This window comes from Mchenga conophoros, linkage group LG14 (assembly GCF_057382185.1).
Source record: "Mchenga conophoros isolate Kocher_MC1m ecotype Shallow Benthic linkage group LG14, M_conophoros_male_GT1.1, whole genome shotgun sequence".
Classification (NCBI taxonomy): domain Eukaryota; kingdom Metazoa; phylum Chordata; class Actinopteri; order Cichliformes; family Cichlidae; genus Mchenga; species Mchenga conophoros.
This window is the reverse complement of record NC_140539.1, coordinates 22,597,614-22,618,075: the sequence shown is the minus strand read 5'-3', so window position 1 is coordinate 22,618,075 and position 20,462 is coordinate 22,597,614. Positions and strand designations below refer to the sequence as shown.

Genomic DNA, 20,462 nt, shown 5'->3' with positions numbered 1-20,462 from the left:
TCCCAGAGGAAATGATGTAGTCACAGTTGCTCCAAGACAGTAAGGCAAACAAGCTAAAGTAGAAATATTAAATAAAATGGTATATTATATAATACCTCTGTATATAAATAGCTCTAATATATAAATATCCCTGATTTATTATTAAAAGAAATATAAAATATAAAGTTGATTTTGAGGTGTCCCTGTTATCATACTGAATTATTTTCTAAGGGATCTGCAGATATTAAGGGCTAACAACCAGTTTTTAAATGGTTTAGGGATTTTGTTACTAGTAGAAGGGTTGCTGACAGGTAGGTAAGCTTAAGGAAAGGAAAGAGGAAGAGATGTTTGAGGTATGACAAGTTGAAAGTCAGTGGCAACAGGTCTTGTGGTGAAATGAATCCGAATTAGAAATTTTTGGTTCAAATTGTAGTCGGGAGTAAAACATGGTGAAGGCTGATGGTTTGGGGCGTCATTTTAGCCAGTGCTATTGGGGAGCTAGTCAGTATTGATGGAAGTACCATCAGGTTTTGAACCACCATGCAGTACTATCTGCAGTAAAAGCATGCCTGGATAGAAACACACAACACAACTCTATCAGACATGGATTGGTCTCCTCAGTGCCCAGACCTCAGCGTTACTGAAGCAGTGTGAGATCGTGCTGACAGAGAACCACAGCCAAAGAAGAGGTTTGAATGACCTTCCAAAAATTGCAAAAAAGCTTACGTAAGAGAGTTCAGGCTATGTTGAAGAATAAAGGTGGTCTTACCAAATAATGTACAAGCTCTGTTTATGCATTACATGCATTTCCATGTATGTTTTCATGTTTCAGTTCGTTTTCTGCCCGGATTTTTCATTTTCCTGGCAAAATATAAAGAAATGAGGGATCGCTAAAGACCTTTGCGCAGTACTGTATTTATAGTTTATTTCAAATACATATCTCTGTTTAAATCTGCGTAGTTTCTGCTAAACAGCATAAACTGTTCAGTTTCAGGCATGGTCTCTGCAGGTGAATGCTGAACTTTGATGGTGTGCTTAAAACATAATGAGAAAGCCTCCATTGCAGTAATGTTTTTCATTATACCAAGCCTCATTAGGTTTAATTAAGATGTTATGTCAGCTCTTGCTTTTGTGTAACCAAAAAAAAGAGGTAACACATTGACTAGCTGACATTAAAATTTGTGTCAAATTCTCAGTGACCCCGATTAATTCATTCAGACTGACATGCTGTTTGAAAAGCCTCCAAAAACAGCGCACTTTCAACACTATTGTCTCGTGAAATCTGGGTCGTGCGTGTCTTTTATCAAGCTCTGATAGAAACATTTTTTCATTCGTGCAGCCATTCTTCAACATTTATGTAATTGTGGATTGGACACTAGCCTATAGCCTGCAGATGGTATTTTAGCCCCGAACCTGCACTTTCCCCATTACCTCAATCCACCACCAGATTGGGAGATCATATATTTTAATGAGACGTATAATAGCTCTTTAACCCATATCATTAGGGGAATATATACCTACCGTTTGCTCTTTTGGCAGTTAAACGAAAGGACTGTTTCCCTAATTACGCTGTGTGTAGGACAGGTCACAAGTTGGGTGTGTACCTGTCTGTGAGTGTGTCTGCGTTCAGGAATTATATGACCATTAAATATTCAACCACGGCCCCCCCGCTCCAGCCCCAACCCTCCCTCGACCCAGCATCCATTAACGCCTCATCACCATTTAACTAGCTCTGTTGTCAATCACCACAGGGCCTCGGTTGAAACAGAAAATGTCTGGATTTGGTTTCCTGTCTTACTTGTTCTACATATAGAAAAAAAGAGTGAATGAGAATAAACAGCCTTTCTAACTGAAGGATACCTCAGTCAAGGACAATCAATATAACCGAATCATTAAGGGTGAATATAATTTGTCTGTAATTTGTCTGATATAATATCTCTCTTTTTAGGTATGATTACATACCGTACTAAACAATTTGGCAGTCAGCTAAAATTTCAACTCTGCATGCAAACCTCTTCATGCAGCACTGGTGTGGGTGTCCATAATAAATGATGTGATCCCTTTTTCTAATTGAAAATAATAACTAATCCATGGATAACAAGCTCTTGTATAATCCAAAGCCATATCCCTTCAGTTCTGGCCTATCTCGGCTGTAATAAAAGACAGGAAATGAGAGGCAAGTGAGAGTGGTGGCTTGGACATTGACGCTTAATGTAATCTGCCTTGAAATCAAATTATTTGACCTGGAAAGCCTAACAATACAAAACTCCTGCCAGGCTGCTGTTAAATATTTAGCACGTGCCTGTCATGAATACAAATGGCGCGCAAATTAGAATCTACAGGCGCGTGACCCCCATATCACACCCTCGGTGCATGGGGGGCTGCCTCTGCTTTAAATGTTTTAATTACCGGTGCCGCGGTGTGGTGTGGCGTGCCACGCTACCTCGCCGAGCAGCGTCACTTGAAGGACAAGCGGTGAAATTCAACTGCTGGTAAACACGAGTGATCTGGTGTCCGTGATCTTATCGTATTAACTAAAACATAAGGATCCGATAGGAGGAATTTTGCCAGGCTATAATTATAGTTCCTAGCATTCTCCCTCAGAGTAGACATCATACTTTATTTGTAATTTTTTTTTAACCTGTGTTCTTTCCACCGGCTATATGATCTACCCGAGGACTCGAGGGAGGCGCTGTATTGCTCTTGTGCACTTTGCACTGAAGGAAGATCCATCTCAGTGATTTTGATGTAAGAAAATCTGGTTTGTATCGATTTGGTATTGATCAGCGGAGTTAGCCTCATCTCCTGTCGTTACTTCAGATAAATGGCCTTATTTGTTGTGTTATTATGTTCAACACAATCATGCCAGGAACAGTCAGAGGAATATTGAACCGACACTTCATTGGCTTCATGGGCTCCATTTGTTCCAGGAATTAAAGGATGTTTTCTGCCAGTATAGCGCCAAATTGAAAGTGGAAAAAGAGAGCATATTGACAATCAATTACACCTTCACTTTAAAGGTCTTTTTCAAACACTGTCCTACAGAAGAATGTTCCACTTTTAATTTTTTTTTTTATCCTGCCTAAATAATGATTGATTTGGAGATGAATAGTGCTACAGTGCCTCACTCCAGCCATCTCTCTTTTATTTGCTCCTCTCTCCTCCCTATTCATTCAGGTTTGTGGTTCCCCCCACATTGAAATGATTAGTTATGCAAGGCTTGTAAGCACTGAATCAGAGTTATGGTCCCCGGGGAAATAAATTTGGCAGAAAATCAGTGTGAGAAGATTTAATTATCACGAAGAGACCTTTTTTCCTTGCCTTGGCCCACTGAAGCCCAAACCCGTCCCCTCTTTCTCTCTTTCTTTCTCTCGTTCTACTCTGAGCTCCACACTCTGCAGCCAAAAAAGCCCTGGCGTGCAGCAAGCAAGCCAGCCCTCTCCTTGCCTTCCTTCTCCTCCCAATTTGTTTCATTACATGGTGATAAGCCAAGCAATTACTGCTTTATTGATTTTTCATCACTGCAAATTTAAAGTTTTTTTTTTTTTTCCCCCTCCCCCCCCTTCCACCTCCATCTACCTCTGGCTCCCCCATTTTTCGCTGAGCAGTGGCTCAGGAAGGTGATTAGGTGACCCACCTGTCCTAAGCGCTGCTGGTCGCCGCAGAGGTGTGGAGGTGAATACCGAATTCTGCTAACCCCATTTGACCCCTTGTTGTCCCAGGGTAATCGGATGCTGGTGTCGCCCAGTGTGGCTGTTAAATCGCAGCTATGGAGCCTACAACCTAATCATTTCTATAAGGATATCTGTGGAATGACATGTTTGACTCGATAGCGGCCGGGCTGTCTCTGCCGTAGGCTAGATTACGACAGAAATTGACCATGCAGGCTTCCATCCTCTGTTCATTCAGGTCAGGCAGACAGATGATTGACAGCACCCTGCTGCCCTCCGTGATTGGTAATCGTTTCTCAGGTCACCCTTATCAATTAACCCGCTGCCAGTAAACCAATGTACGTTCAGCAACTTTGCATTGAGTCCCAGGCTTGATATTTATTCCAGATTTCCTCTCCTTTCCATTTAGATTAATGACAGCTTTGAGAAAATTTGTTGAGAATTAAGACACTTAATGTGGACTTCTTTCTTGATTAAATTAAAATTAAAAACTGGCGTAACACTCACATATTTAATCAGGATCCTGCAAATGATTTTGGTGATTAAAAGTAATTTTACACAGGTTGATTAAAAAATGAGGAGTGATATGAACATTTTGGCCCAGGTATAAGAACACTGGGTTAGCATTACACCAGCAGTTTGACCCCATAACTAATAACATTCCTAGTATGTGAAAACGACTTCTCAGCACACACACATACACACACGCACACACACGTACAAGTGTATGTCTGGACATGATCACACACAGTCTAACAGGGTGGTAAGGGTGCTGTGATTAGACACACCCTGCAGGTCAAAATGCTGGCATCCTGGGTGGCTGTGGACATTTGGTGGCTCCTGCAAGGTTTGTCATTGACATCAGAGGTCACTTAAGTGTGCGTGTTTGTTCTGTTTAGGGAAGCTGTAATATGTGGCTGTGGTTGTCTCGTTTTATAAATGTAGTGTGAGCAATTGTGCTTTTGAAATACCTGGAATGAAGTCGTGGCAGTCCGGTGGGTGTGAGTGATGGGTGTTTTTAGGGCGAGCATATATTTGTCTGCAAAGAAAGCAACATAGTCAGAAAAATAGTGATGTAATAATTAGAGATGGCACGATACCACTTTTTTATGTCCGATACCGATACCGATATCATAAATTTGGATATCTGCCGATACTGATATGAATCCGATATAGTGTTTTTTTAATCAACAAAACTGTTTTTTAAAATATCTTGCGGCATTTTGTATAAGTTCATACTCAAGTTTAAAACAACAACTACACTAAAGCTATTCTGTTATACCTGTATGCAAAAAAAAATATTTCATAGTTCAGCAATACTGATCAATCTAATAAACTTAGACCTACACCATCCTCCCTATTCTGGTATTTTAAAGAGTACTTAGCATAAATATTAAGCAACCTAACTAATAGGGTTCCAACTCCCAGCAACAACAAAAATAAATAAATAAAAAATAGGGAACCACCCCTCACGCTCCACCTCATGATGCTTAATCGACGTAATCAACCTTAATTTGATGCAGTGTGAAAAAAAAATGCACAGAAATCAATTATTTTTCAAGAAATATTAAATAGATTCAACAACTTTCTTCAACAAAATTGCAGACTGCACAGATGGTACCTTCCCAAAGGAAAAAGTACTATAGCTTACTAGAGTATATTAGACTTAATAGTTACTATATACAGTAATTGACTTCTATTCATTTTACATCAAATTAAAACTTTGGGTGTCAGATAATTATTTATTAAAAGCTAGACATTTTAAATGAGAATAAGAAAGAAAAGTATGTCTTTGTGCCCCCTTTTCCCTGTTAATGCCCTGTCGGCCCCCCTGGCTAAACTTTGCTAGATCCGCCCCTGCTCAGTTACAGCCGTCAGCTACGTAGAAAAAGATCCTGGTGTAGAAAGAAATATTAAATACATTCTAACAACAGCTTATCAAGCTTAAACGTGCTGCTGTTGTTCAGCCGCTGGTTTCCTCTTTCTGGTACAAAGTGGACCAAAAACAAACAAGAGAGACGGACTCGCAACAGAAAAGCCGATCAACTGATCATTAAGCAGTTTCATGATTGAAGTAGCAGCAAGAAGAGGCAGTCGCTTGTTAAGCTTAACGCAGGAATGCTTTACAAACATTCAGAGATGGACTTACACACTTGCTTTACTTCTCTCGGGGATAACTTTGTCGGAGATGAAATGCCGGGTTGCTAGCGAAGCTCCAAATGCTATCCAGACCACCGACAGGTCCCGCATGCCACAGCCGCTCTATCACGTGATGCATACTGCTCCGACCGGCTAACGTTCTGAGGCGAGTTACGGCGTGTTGCAAGTTTTGTGAGGTGCTTTCGTGATATTTAATGGATCGGATTACATTTTTTATTTTTCTCCGATATCCGATCCAGTAATTTAGGTCTGTATCGGACCGATACCGATACGTAATATCGGATCGGTCCATCTCTAGTAATAATACACTGATGAATAAACTTGATAAAACTTTCAATACTACAGTCGCCATCTTGGTTTAAAACAATAAAAAAGAACAGTTGTGATGAGGAGAGACGGGTCTTACTATGAAAATTGTTTGCTTATTGGCTAGGAGCTTGTCAGTTATAAGTCGTTAATTAATGAGCATACCACAAGTAATTCTCCATTTTGAAACATAGTTTCAATTTTTTTAATTAAAACAGTATCGACCCACAAACTCATGAGCAGTGAAAGCCTGGATGTGATGAGGAGGGGCAGGTCTGACTGTCAAACTGAATGACTGTCAAGCAACTTGTGATTGACAAGTCATTAGTCAATGACACTTGTGTGGTTTCATGCACTGATAATCTACCAGTTTGAAACATAGTATGTCCAAGATTTTCAAAATAGACTTTCAAAAATTTTATATTCAGCGTAACCTACAATAATGTTCAGATGCCTCTGAACTCTGAGGTTGGAAGTAAGGAGTGATGCCATTCCCGAAAAAGAAAAAAAGAGGGAAAACGGGATTTATTTTGGTGATTAAGCAGCCATTCAGGTATCACAGGAAATACAGCATAATACTTGTTTTGGTGTGCATGCAAACACATTCACTGATAGAGATTGATCAGTGCTTAATTTGTGAGTTACAAATACACAACAGTGGCAGGAAGCATAAGTTTTACAGTTTTACTGCTGTTTACGAACACTGTCGCCATATTGGACTGTTAACTCAGCGGTTGCTGGGGAGGTTGCAGCTGCTAGTGAGGGGAGAGGCTCTGTTTGTAATTCAGGAGTCATTTTTAATATTGATCAGTTTCTGTCTTTCTTTTATTTATTTCCGAGTTGAGGGGGCTTTCCAGATTCAAATTCCGTGTGTTAACTTGGAAATTCCCACTTATTCAGGAACACACCATCAATGACTGAGATCATAAACTCAGCTGGAGAGTGTTTATAGAGGTCAAGGCTGAAAGGTTTTTGTCCCCCCCCCCACACACACACACACATACAGAGATTTCTCTATGATAGCAAATCTTTTTGTAACCACAGCTATCGCCATCTGGTGTTCTTCAGATAGAATGCAGGGTTAAGGCGCTTTGCATCGATCTGCATCCATGTTCGTACTGTCTGTAGCTGCTGGGAGACTTTTCTCAGCTTCAGTCTGGGACTTGAAGAGACACACAAATAGTTTAGGCCCAGGTAATTGTGTTCTCCTTTTAAATTAACATTACATACATAAGCTTTGCTACCTAGCTCCTACATTATTTGTTGTCATTGTATTATTAGCCATAGCTGCTACCTTAACTGAGCAGAAAGCTAATGTGGCTATCAGGCAGTCGCCGGCCAGGTCAACATTTATGTTTAATACTTTAATGAAACAGTTGAAACAGGAGCTTTACTGACCTCTTGAAATTCCAATTTTTAACAGTTTTTTTCATAATTTTTGACAAGCCCTTTAGTTGCCATTGGCTATAATCAATCATGCACCAGGACGGTTTTTGGAACATATTATTATTATCATTATTATTATTATTATTATTATTATTGGTCTTTAAGACTATGAGAAAAACACGGTGGCGTGGTTTCGTGATAGTCTTGCTCCTGTAGCTTATTTAGCGACATTTTTCCCCATTAGCATCAGGACAGCTTTAGACTGGTGAGACATGGGAATTGTCTCTCTAACCCCTTACTCACACTATATAGCTGACAGGAATTAAACATTTTAGGATTGACTTAATCAGGACAACAGACCGCTTTTGTGTCTGTCTATTGCCAGTTTCGTGGGGTTTACAGTGTATCCAGCGGATATCTACACAACAGATAACTGCTGTCTGTGCCAAGACTTGTTGCACAGTGTGTGTCTAAATGTCTGAATATAAATGTAGATAAATTTAAAAAGCTAAGAGACCATTTGCTTGCATGTTCCTAAATCCCACTGAGACACGAATTGGTAAATACTACTCGGACTACAAAGAGAAATGAGAAAGCTTTCAGTCAAATTAAAATTGGTCATATGCAGGTATCTGTTTATAGAAATCTCGAATTGACTAGACACTAGAGTCAGAAATCTATTCATGCATTTCCTTCCTTTAATTTAGATAATTAGAGTCATATACAGCGAGGGGTTTGGGATGTACTTCGAAATGAAAATGTCACTTTTGTTTAGTTATTTTGCATGATTCCCTCCAATAATCTGGAATAAAGGAGAGTAATGTTCTTCACAGTGCCAAGGTTATTAGTCTACAACTGAGGTCAAGAGAGGAGGAGGTAGGAGGACATTTGCCTAATTAATTGCTACTCAGACACACTCACACACATACACACACTGCCATGACCTTTACTAATATAGTTTGTAGCAGACCACACAAACAGGACCCTGACACACACACACACACACACACACACACACACACACACACACACACACACACACACACACACACACACACACAGAGCTATAGCCAGCAGACTCAAAGGGAGACTCCATTACAACTCAACTAAGGGAAAAGAGCTGCTTGCTTGATGGCTACATGTCAAGAACACTGTAGGTCACGTGTGTGTGTGTGTGTGTGTGTGGGTGGGTGGGCATGTGGTCATGTACCAGTGTTTGAGTCTGTTTCCAGGATTCTGATTACATCACTTTCATTTTAAAGACCTTGCTCCAATTAAGTAATTAGTTGCTTGGTGTTTCTGTAATTATAGAGTTGTTCATAAAAGAGCTGCTGACCAGCCTGGGATTGAAAAATGGAGAGCGCTGCACTTTTTTTCGACACACACACACATGCACACACACATTCTAGTTTAAAATCAAGTTAATGCAGTCAAATCCTTGTTATTTCTGGTAAAGGGCAGGGCTGGACTCTGTATTTCTAATCACACTAAAACAGCACTGTGCTTAATAAAGCGCTTGAGACTCACAGATGGATTGGCAATTATTCTACTCCCGGTTACTGAAAAGTACGAAATGAAAAACATTTGAAATATATTTAAAGTATACAGGCCTTCATCTCTCTCTCTAAATATATATATATTTGTAATTATATTTACATGTCTATCTCCTGTTCTGTATTCAGTGGAGATACAGTATTTGTTGAATGCATTTTCATCCGAGTATGGTCTTAAATTCATTTTTCCTCACTAACTACATCGCCAAGTTTCTTGGGAAATCCTTTTGTACACTATACTGACAATATCCCTAAAATAGCAAAGTCCATACAAGCAGCACAGCCCTGTTCTATGCTAAACTATGCTCTATGCTCCAGTCCTGTGATAAACTGGAATGCCACCAATCCCCCCCCCATATGGGACTGACAGCAGAGAAAGTGGCAGTGATCTTGAAGATTTCACCAGTCAGCCTGTGAAAGCTTCACTATTTAATGAGATTCTGTGATGCTGCCCAGACTCAGAACATCGACTAACACTCACACTATTTTTTTTCCCCCTCACTAACACGCACACTCACAACAAGAGAAAAGCACTCACCTGGTTTTAGTTATTGCACTTTGTTTGTACCAGCATTGCATAGTCAAGTCAGCAGGAACCTGCAGGACTTGATTAGGTATTTCAGATAAATAGCTAACATATTAGCACACTTTTTAAAAATCTGTCTTACAAAATAAAAGTTACAACCCTGAGAGGGAAAGGTGTAATGTCAACAAAAAAAAAACATTCTCCTCTAGTTTTCTGATTAAAGTTTAATTGCCAGATTAAATTTAAGTATTTTATGATTGAGATGTTAGATGTTTTTCATTAATATTATAATTCTCAGAAAAATTGTTAATGGGTGGGCATTAATTTAACACCTTTCTACTTTTCTCAAAGCGTTTTTTTTTTTTTTTTAGTTATGATAGTGTTTTGAATGATACTGGGATTGCATGACATACATGTACAAACACTGAATAACCAGTTTGATATTAGCACAAATATATAATCAGCCAATCACATGGCAGGAACTTGATGCATATAGGCATGTAGACATGGCCAAGATTACCTGCTGAAGTTCAAACGAGCATCAGAGTGAGGAAGAGAGGTGATTTAAGTGACTGTGAATGTGGCATGGTTGTTGGCATCAAAGCTGGTCTGAGTATTTCAGAAACCTCCAATCTTCTGGGACTTTTTATGTACAACCATCTCTAAGGTTTACACAGGGCGGTCTGTAAAAGACAAAATATCTAGTCAGCAGCAGTTCTCTGTGAGAAAATGCACCAATAACTCATATCGTTACAAGCGAGGTCTGTAAGAGAGCATCTCTGAATGCACAACGTATTGAACCTGGACGCAGATGCGCTACAGCAGCAGAGGACTATGCTGGGTGCTGCTCCTGTCAGAGAAGATCAAACTAAAGCTCCAGTTGTTTGTTGTTTGGCAAAAAGGATAATTGTTGCCTGATCTGATGAGTTTGTTGGATGGTAGGGTCAGAATTTGGTGTAAACAACAGAAGCGTCGTGGAGCCATCCTACCTTGTATCCACAATGGTGGTGTAGTGGTGTGGAGGCAGCTCTGAAGGCAAAATCACATACACACATAAAAACAAACATTGTGTAGGTTTTTATGAGCGTTCACTTAATTCTAGAATCAAACAGGTAGATGCAGCATCATTCCTTATAATTAAAGTCAATGCGCATCGCAGCATGATTGATGCATGGACAGAAACATAGACTGTAATCTGTCTGTTTCGTTATAGGCAGAGGCCACCAAAAGAGGCTAAGCACATAAAATTAATCGTAGCAGCAGGATTATACAGTACATTATATAGACAGCCGGGTCAGTTGAGGAAAGGAAGTTAAAAGGATAGATGAGCAGAATGGGGGTTGAATGGCAGAGGAGAGATGGGTGAGTATAGAGGGAGGAATGGAGATGTGGAAGGAGATAGCCAAGCGTGGCGCGTGGCTGCCATGTCATCCTGTCATTAGCAGGTTGTTTGGGTCTTTAATTCATCATTCAGACCTTTATTGACTGGAGAGTGGGAGATCACTATCAGCAGGAGACGCTACAAAGTGTGTGTGTGTGTGTGAGAAAGAGAGACACTCAGTCACCAGCTGCTCTTCATTTCCTCGTGCCAAATAGATATCACATAAGATCATATAAACATATCACATGTAATGCCAAGGTCAAATTTTATTCGATGCTGTTTGATCCAAAGAAAACAATCATATATGGTTTGCTAAGTTTCACCTTAGTGTTTCTATCAGGGTGGTTTTAGTCAGACAGCTGAGTATTAGTGATGTGTGACAGGCTCTTGATGACTGTGACAGGAGCTGACAGGACAGAAAACTCCAGAGACCGGTCAACACTGATAACAAGTTGAGCACCGCAGGGGATCACTTGTGTTTGTACTGTGGTGGATGGCGCATTGTTGGAGGACATGGGTTTATAAAGACGTGGCTTTTTTTGAAAGGGGGTGGTGGGGGGTAACATATGAGTGACTGCATTTTGTGTGTGTGGTCTCATGGGAAACCACATTAGACTAGCTTAGCCACCTGCTCTGTCAGTGGACATCTCCCTGCTCACTTACAAACTCATATATACATATACGCACACACCCCCAGGGACAGACTCGGGACATCTGGCTCAGAGTGTCACAATTTTCCTTTTTTTTTTTTTTTTTAACCTGTTGACCCCAGGCCGCCACAGGCATCAGACAGGCATCAGCATCACATTTTGTCATTGTTGTAACGCCACATTTGGTGGTCTGCTGCCTTATAATCAACAAATTCACACAAAGGATGTTGCTGATCTATTTTTGTCATTTCTCATAATCCTCATTTCCACGCTTTCTCGCTTTCAGTATGTCTCTTCATTTCTCTTATTCTGTCTTTCTTTTCTGTCCTCCTCACTCATAGAGTTCTCTCTTTTTTTTTTTTTGGTGCCTTAAGCTGCAGGGTATTAGTTATGCAAATATTGACGTGCAGCTTTGGCCTGCTAGCTATCAATTGAAATCAGCAAATCGATGGGTCTAATAGCTGCTCATTAGCCACTTGATACATTTCCAGGGCTAACATAAGAACCTGTCAGTGTTCTGTAATCGATACAGTCTAAAAGTATTACCCAACCAAGGCCCACACAGGACACCTTTTTTTAATAACCTAAGCTGCTTGTTTTGCTTTCAATCCGTAAGTAAAACAATAGGTCTGAGTCTGTGCTTCTGGTCCCGAGCAGGACAGGACAAAATATCTCATTAGCAGCAACACCAATATCCACATCCGCAAAGCAAAACGTCTTCCAGACAGTCAATTTGTGCCGACAATTTTAATAAGTAACCTTTTGGTTATTTATTTTTTTTCCTGTTGTTGTTATTTAGTCCAATTCCCAGTTATGCATCGGAGCAGCCTGTTGTTTGGGCCCGGAGAATCATACAGTAAAGACTTTGATGCAGCCAGGATGCTGCTGCTGAGAACAGGGCCAGACCGGAGCCCCTCTATCGCCCCCAGCACACAGCCCTGCTAAGCTTAACTCAGCTGTTTGATGCCAAGCTCGGCGAGTGTGTGCCTGTGTGCGTGCATGCGATCATGTGTGAGTTTGCTCAGCTCAGGGGTTACATAAACAAGAGCAGTTAGCCTACAGGTAAGACCCACAGGAGACCAGCCGAGAGAGAGAGAGATGCAGCGGCAGTCTCTTACCTTGGCATTCCCTGGGTGTTGTCGCCATTGCTGGAGCTGGATATTTACTAATGATGGGTGAGATGGAAAATTACTTTAAGGAGATAGTAAACAAAGTTGCTGTGTACACACACACACACACACACACACTGTCTGGATGTCCTCATACACGTGTGAGTGTGGTGCGTTAATACAGTTAAGCTGGCGGAGGCAAGCATCCGTGCATGCGTTTTTGTGCATCCCCAAATGTATCTGGGGCTGCTGAAAAGAGATGGGGAGAATGTGGGCGGATGGGGGATTGGAGGCGGAGGCTGGCAGCTGGGCATTTGGCCGCTGGTGCAGAGCTAGAGAAAGAGCGAGGAAGGGGATGATGGTGGGGGAGGGAGGGGGGGTGCAGCGGAGATAAATCATTAGAGAGCAGGTTATTGGAAATGCAGGGAGATAAAAGAGTGAAGAAGCCAGTAATTGCCTTAAAGATCAGACTACAAAGCATTACTTTGGATTTTACAAGGCCAGCCAGCAACAAAAGAGCAGTAATTTATGAGCTCAGTGTAAAAGAATAGCATAATTACATTAAAAATTAATGCTAATGAGGGCTAAAATGGGGAAGGTGGTTATTATGAAAGTTTGTATTCATCTTCCCTGGGTTGAATGATGGCTAGTGGCTTGATTAATGGCTTAATTTCTATCAATTAGCAGGCAAAAAAATCTCCACCGAGACAGGCCTAAATTGAGCATTGAATTACACATCTTTAGTGCGGTGCAGGGGGGCAGAGGAGAGAGAGGCGCATTATTGAAACCTGGGACACTGAGAGATGCTGTGATGTGCAAGCACGTTTACGTGCACATCTGAAAGTCGGGCATGGGATGCAAAAGTTGGATAAATGTTCATTCAGACGTCTTGTAGGGATTTGAGAAATAACTGTTGTGTCAAAAAATAAACCGGGATAAAATTTACTTTGTGTCAATTTGAATCTTTTTTTTTTTTTGAAATGCTTTATTTTTTGATTAAATATTAAAAATTATAATCGACTTTTTTTTTTCTGGCAGATCACAAATACATGTATTGCTCGTCTCACATTATACTACCCATCATAAACACAGGAGCTCGGTTGGCCTATTGATTTTAATAAAATCATTAACCGCCTTTAATTTCCCTGCCTTATTATTCCAAAGATTTGCCGCACTTTACAACAATGCAATTAAACAAGCATTTTGTTTTCCTTTTTATTTATTTATTTACAAAACAAGTGCTATGGTGCTTTGGCAGACACGCTAGGTCAGTCAGTTACTGGAATTAATCAGCAGCAGTAATATATTCAGCTCCACTGTTCCTGATTGACAAACAGCAGACCGAAGTCAAGTATACAAAGACAATGCTGCCATAGCCCAGGGCTTCGACTCTCATGTGGGCATGTGTTGTTGAAGAGTCCCCTCTTCTGGCAGTGAGGCGCAACTGCTGCTTAGCGCTCTTGTCTTCAAGGCTGAAGGAGATGAGCGGAAATCTGTTTCCATTTGCTGGTTTGATTTTCTCTCCCCGTCTTTGGGTCTTAATCAATGAAGTGGACAAACAGCTATTTAGAGCGAACAATAGCCTATTGATTCTGAGCCACTCATCAGCACTGCTGTCTATCTAACTAATTTCAGTAATGAGACGGTAAGTTAGTTTTCTGACTCCTAAGAGCGCCCACACACACACACACACACACTCGTGTGGATGTAATCATGCAAGGACACAAACGCATGCTGACATACATTGGTTTGTCACTATCCATTATTCAAATCTGCAGATGCATAAGAAAAGTTTATTGACTGATTTTTATTTCATTTCCTCGGTCAAAGTAATGGTTGGAGTGCATTTGAGAATCCAGACAGATGCCACAGAGAGATAAAGAAATAACTTAATTTAAAGCAGTGCATACTGCGCATTTAATTGTGTCTACTTTTGTTCCTTCTCCTTCCCGTCTCATTTTCTGCATCTGCTTTCTCTCTATCTGCTTTCACTTCATCCTCCTCTCATCGCTGACAGAGACGCGTTCCTAATGCGGTGACAATCGAGTCGACCTGTTAAATTAATTTGCCAGATAATGTGTCAATATTAAATATCAACTTTGACCTCTCCGAGCTGCAGAGTGCGCTCACCCAGCTAGAGTATTGATTTTTGTCTGCCTCTGAGCTTGCTAGGCCCGCACTCAAAGTCCATTATTTTGGATTTTCTCATGAAATACATATCTTTTCCCGCTGACATCTGACAAACAGCATATGGAAGTCATTTTATCTACCAATAATGTGTTTGTCAAAAAGTCTGAGCTCTTAATGGATTCCTGCAGCGCGCACGGACAGCCCAGCAACAGACGGGCCTGACAAGGAGATGCTAGCAGATATGGAGTGTGTGTATGTGTGCGGATACATGTCAGTGTAGCTGTTTGTGTGGTGATTGTTTATATAGGGCATTCATGCTCAAAGGACAATAGAGATGGGGTAATTAAAAAAAAAAAGCGAATTAATGTGCTGAATTAATTGTCGGCCAGTCACAGGCATTAGTTTTCATGCGAGCGCGCGGATGCTCGTGCAGCGAGCTGTGGTGTGATAGTGGTGTGAAGGACAGGCCACAGTCTTGAAGAGGATATTGGGCCAGTGTTCAGACTTCATCTAGCAGCCCAGTCAAGGTAATGACTATTTTTGGAGCTGCTGTGCAGTGCGTCTACGCTCGCATCTTCCCGCACAGGATGACAAGCTGATAGTCTGTCATATAGGAAGGCTTAATTCCACTTGTCACTCACTTGTCCAATTCTGGACTGCATTAAAATCAAAACCGAGTTTGTTTGAGTGCTATTATGAACTTTAATAGGGTGTGTGTGTGTGCGCACGTGTATGCGCCTGTGTATGTATGTGTATGTGTTTGATAGCGTGTGATGCTTTGCTGTGAAAGCTGGAACAAATATTCATTTATTCATTAAACACCAGGGCCATGAATATCTGTTGTGACACCCTTTCTGTAGCTGCTAATGGATTGAATTAATTCCCGCTATTAGCTCCAAATGCACAAAGTGAGAGTGTGTGTGAGCGAGTGTGTAGTATGGACAGATTTATGCAAGCCACAAGTGTAAGTATGTAAGTTTGCGAACACCTATGCATGCCGAAGCACTTGTATCCCGTTCTGTGTGTGTGTGTGTTCACATTTGTGTACTTCTTTTCACGACACAGCCTACATCAGTGCTGCAGAGAAACATGGATGTCTGCTGGATTGACAGATAGAGAGATGGGAGAGTGCAGGAGAGGACGGATGGATGGGGGAGAGAGGGATGAATATTGACTGATCAGTAGAAAGATTGACAGGCAGAGAATAATAGCGGCATTCAGACTTTCTCTTTTTTTTTTCTTCTTCTTCTTTTTTTTCCCGTCGCTAACTTTCCCGGCACACCTATTTTTGCCCTCCTACGCTACAAAGACTGCTCTCGAATTCTTGAAATGATTTTATTATCTGATATGCAGAATCCTGGTGTGTTTATATCCAAGAGTAATTTATTGAAACCCTTTGTGTCTCTTTGTTTGATTGGACAAGCCCGAGCAAAATACTTTCTGATGCATGAAAACTGTATGAAACCTAATCACATTTAGTCTCCATAATGAAATTCCATTGCAATGAGTTTGTGTTCATATTTTTGATTATTTTAGAATGCATTATCTGAGTGTAATTCACTGTCTGGCTATTATCCTGTTAGTATTTTTTTTTCCCCTGCTGGCTTTTGTAGGAACTCTTTGCCCTTGGCTAAGCCAAGGCTCCTTTTTTCATGGAGGCCAAGATTAAAATAGGGGAATATCAGATATTTGATATTGTATGTGTCAAAGGGCATTATAAAGAGCCATAGCCCAATCCACATGAAATCTGGTGCCTTTCAGAACATGACAAGGATTGGCTGACACACACGTGTGTGTCTGTGTACATGTGTGTGCGTGCTTTTGTTCATATCTTCTGTGTTACATGTGTTTCAGAGGGAACTTCTCTGGAGGAGCAAGTGCGAAGGATAAAGGACATTGAGGCCATCGAGAGTGATTCTTTTGTTCCTCAGGCTTTCAAATCATCCAGGGATGAAATAAAGGTGCGTTCTGTCTGTCTTTCTCTCCCTGCCCCTCACTGTCTCTAGCTTTTCACTCCATCTCTTATTGAATTTCCCTCTCTGCAATGCTGTGCCGTCTGTCCAGAGACAGCCCAGACCAAATCAAACATTCCCATTCAGCGCTGTTTGTTCCGACCTGAGACGGTTTCATCAGACGCTCCACTGTTCCGCCGCCTCCAAAGCGGCAGCACCCACACAAAAGCCACAGCAGGCAACAGCCATCCTCTGTCTCCCTCTCTGTTTCTTTCTCCCCCCTCTGGTTGTGCAGATGCAGACAAAACACAGAAGTCATTATTGAAATGTTCGTGTCTCCAAAGGAGCAGGAATTCGATTTGTTGGGGCTCATGGCTCTTTTGAAAAGATAGGCGACAACATGTGACAGCAAGCCTGCACAGACTTTTGTGACATAGCTTGGTGAGTCTGACAAAGGTCAAGACCCGTGTGGTTGCAATTTGAAATGGACTGAGCCAGCGTGCTCTGGCACCAGCAGGCTGCACAGGTTGCACATGCAAAGTATGCTTTCTGTTTAGAACGCCTTTCACATAAATTTACCAGGATCAATTTTAAAAGATGAACTACAATATTTTATTTTATTTAAATTGATAAAGAAAATGTTTCTTTAATGAGTTGCGTTTTTAAGAACACTCAGGTTTTAGTTGTATTTTAGTTCAAGTTTAAACCAGCTCTTCTTTTGGGGCAATTTTGAGTCAAGTATTACTGATAGATCTTAATAATTCATATTATTTATGTGTATTTTGGCTATATATATATACTGTTCTTTTAAATACACAGATAATTGACCCATTTAAACTATGTTGTCCCAAAATCTCCAAATATGTTTGCCCATAATTGAAATGTATTTCGGCATATCTTCGCTCCCTCTTGTGAAGTGGATTTGGTATTTATAGTAGTGTATCTGTGAGTGGAGTTTATTAATGGTATATAATTAACTGTTAATAAGGAGAACCCAGTGAAACCTTAAACATCTGGTCCCGTAGCTCATAAGAAATATTTCTCCCCTTTTAAGCAAGTTTCATTGAGTAAAAAATGTGAATTCAGCATATTGTTCCCGGGAAAATATAATGACTGCTTTTACTATCAGATATTTGGCACAGCATGGTGCTTATTAATCGGCATGTTTTAGATCTCGCTTGGATTTGTTTATCCTGCCAAATTATTGTGAAATGGATCTTTCCAGCTGAGTAATCCTTTGCTCTGAGACTGGTATTAGAAGTGTTTGAAACATGAATGGACTTTGCAACGCAAACATTTTGACATGTCATCTTAACAACAAGGACAATAGCTTTAAGTAAATGGATAGTCACATTTCCTTCTATCAGCTTTGACTGTACAGATGAAAATCTAGTAGAGAGCCTTCGTCCTAATACGTGTACGTTACGTGTCTGTAACTGCAACAACATTAACAACATGCGTGTGTTGTTGCTGTTTGACCGGCCAGGCTCACCTGTCACAAAGCTGTGTTTTAATATTTTTATATTTCCAGATTTTAAACTTCAGTAATCACCAGCGCAAAAAGAGCTTAATAGACCTATGTGGACTTGTCTTTCTGCTTATTTGATGCCTCACACAAGACACAAGCTGGCTGACATCCTCGGATGAATATATAAGATATCACACTGCCTTATTACATGCACAGATAAATGTATTGCATTCAGGATACAAGCTGATGCTTATCAGTACTCTGCTTTCCTCAGATATACTGCATTAGGCCAGGGTTTCACTGCCATCTGCTGGAGAAGTGACATATTGCATTTAATGATTGTTTTCTATCACACAATTGTGCATATATAGTCTGTACATGTTCTGTATATTCAAATCTATATAGTGTTTTTTTTTACATTGTTTGTAGGAATCCTGAAACTGCAGTTGTGAAAGTTTTTGTTTTAGTCCTCTGGACCTTTCTGGAACTTTTGTAATTCATTGAACTTTTTTTTTGTACACTCAGGCAAGTCTCTGTGCTCATTTTAAATTTTGTATGTGCGCTTTTGTGTATTCCTGTGAGTACAGACTGAGCTGCCTGAGGTGAAGCAGGAGCCAGAGAGGGCATATTCGCAGGACGTCACACTTCCCACATCAATAGTATACAGCGACACTGACACGCTTGCTCATCCAAGTGTAAGTTCTCACCAGGCAAACCCTTCTGCTGTTTTCCTCTGCTACAGTATGACCCACAAGCTGTCGTTCTTCTCCATAAAAGCCAACTTTTTAACAGCCTCCGAGCCAGTGAGGAGTTTCTAATCCTGAGGCATCGCTGAAGTTGATCTTGTCATTTGTGTCGCTTGAATTTATCGATTTGTGGACAAACTTTGTAAAGTTTTTATGTTAAAAATGCTGCTGCTGTCATCACCACTAGATACACCACTCCTGCATATAGCAAGCAGGACACTGTGCTACAGCAGTTTAGTGCCGCCTTACATCACCACCTCCTCCTCTTCTGCCGACCAACGATGAAAAACGAGAAGGAAAACTTTAAACTCCAATAACGCTCCCTGGGGCTTCCCAGTCATCTATCTCCACTGGGGAAACTAAGTTATGTTCTGATGTATGCAGATAACCCCCGTCACACACACACACACCATCTTACATACACACACAGTGCCCCCCAGCCAAATCCGCACACATACACACCCTTAGACAGGCTGATGTATGGTAGCAATATGCCCCAGGCGGGCCCCAGCCCCTGCTCCAGCTCCAGCTCTACTTCCAATTAGAACAGATGAGTCCCATTAGCCCAGCTCAGATACTGTCATCCCACACACACAGCCTCATTAGCACCGTGACACCAGCGCAGGGCCGACAGACAAGAACTCACTGGTGCTGAATCTAACACGGAGCCAACATGCAGTGCAGCTGTAAGCAGCGTAGGTTAGGAATGAAGGATTGGCATGCCCGGGGTTTGCGCTGCAATCTGCATAATAATGGACACATCACCACATAGATGTACAGTATGTACACATAGTCAGCATGTCAACATTATCTCTCACCCTCACACAAACACATGCAGTGAATATAGAAATGATCTTCCAATTTTCCCCCTGTGTCTCAGCGCCTTGCTTCACAGCCTCGCAGTCATTATGTTACTTTGTAATAAACAGATGCCTTCATTCATCAGGCACTTGCAGCAGCAGTTTTTATACCCCACTTGCAATCAATATCATTACTGCTGGTGAAGCACTGAGGTGAATGCAAGTCGCATGCGTTGGTCTTTTCTATAACCAGGCTTTTACATCCACCTAGGCCTATGGGACAAGAAGAGAGTTACATGTTTTTTTTTGAAGGTTTTCCTTATGTGCATTTAGGGCTGAGTAGATAGAAAAGGACTGATAAGATGTGTAAGGTGCCCAAGACTTCACTTGTATTTCAGCATCATTAATCTGTCCTCATGGGTCTCAGCGAGCAGCACAGACTACTCCATGTCGTGCTCTCTTACTTACAGGGAAACTTAACTGATTTACTTCTGATTTATTTTCATTCAGGATGTAGAGTCACCTGGAGCTGGTGACTATGTTATGATTGATCAATGGATTCTGGATTCTGTGGTGGCCAATCCATGTGTGAAAATTATTTCATGCATGACTTCACTAAATTCAGGTTTTCAGCTGATCTCGTTT

General features: G+C 41.0%; 1 protein-coding gene across 2 annotated transcripts in view; it reads left to right on the top strand.

The window, feature by feature from the left end:
- rsrc1 (arginine/serine-rich coiled-coil 1) overlaps positions 1 to 20,462 on the top strand; it is a 121,198-nt gene that overhangs the window by 98,843 nt on the left and 1,893 nt on the right. For both annotated transcript variants that reach the window (XM_085243418.1, XM_085243419.1), the window contains exons 8-9: positions 16,706 to 16,812; positions 18,859 to 18,966. In XM_085243418.1, the coding sequence (XP_085099544.1) occupies positions 16,706 to 16,812; positions 18,859 to 18,966 (215 nt within the window). The remainder of the gene's footprint in view (positions 1 to 16,705; positions 16,813 to 18,858; positions 18,967 to 20,462) is intronic.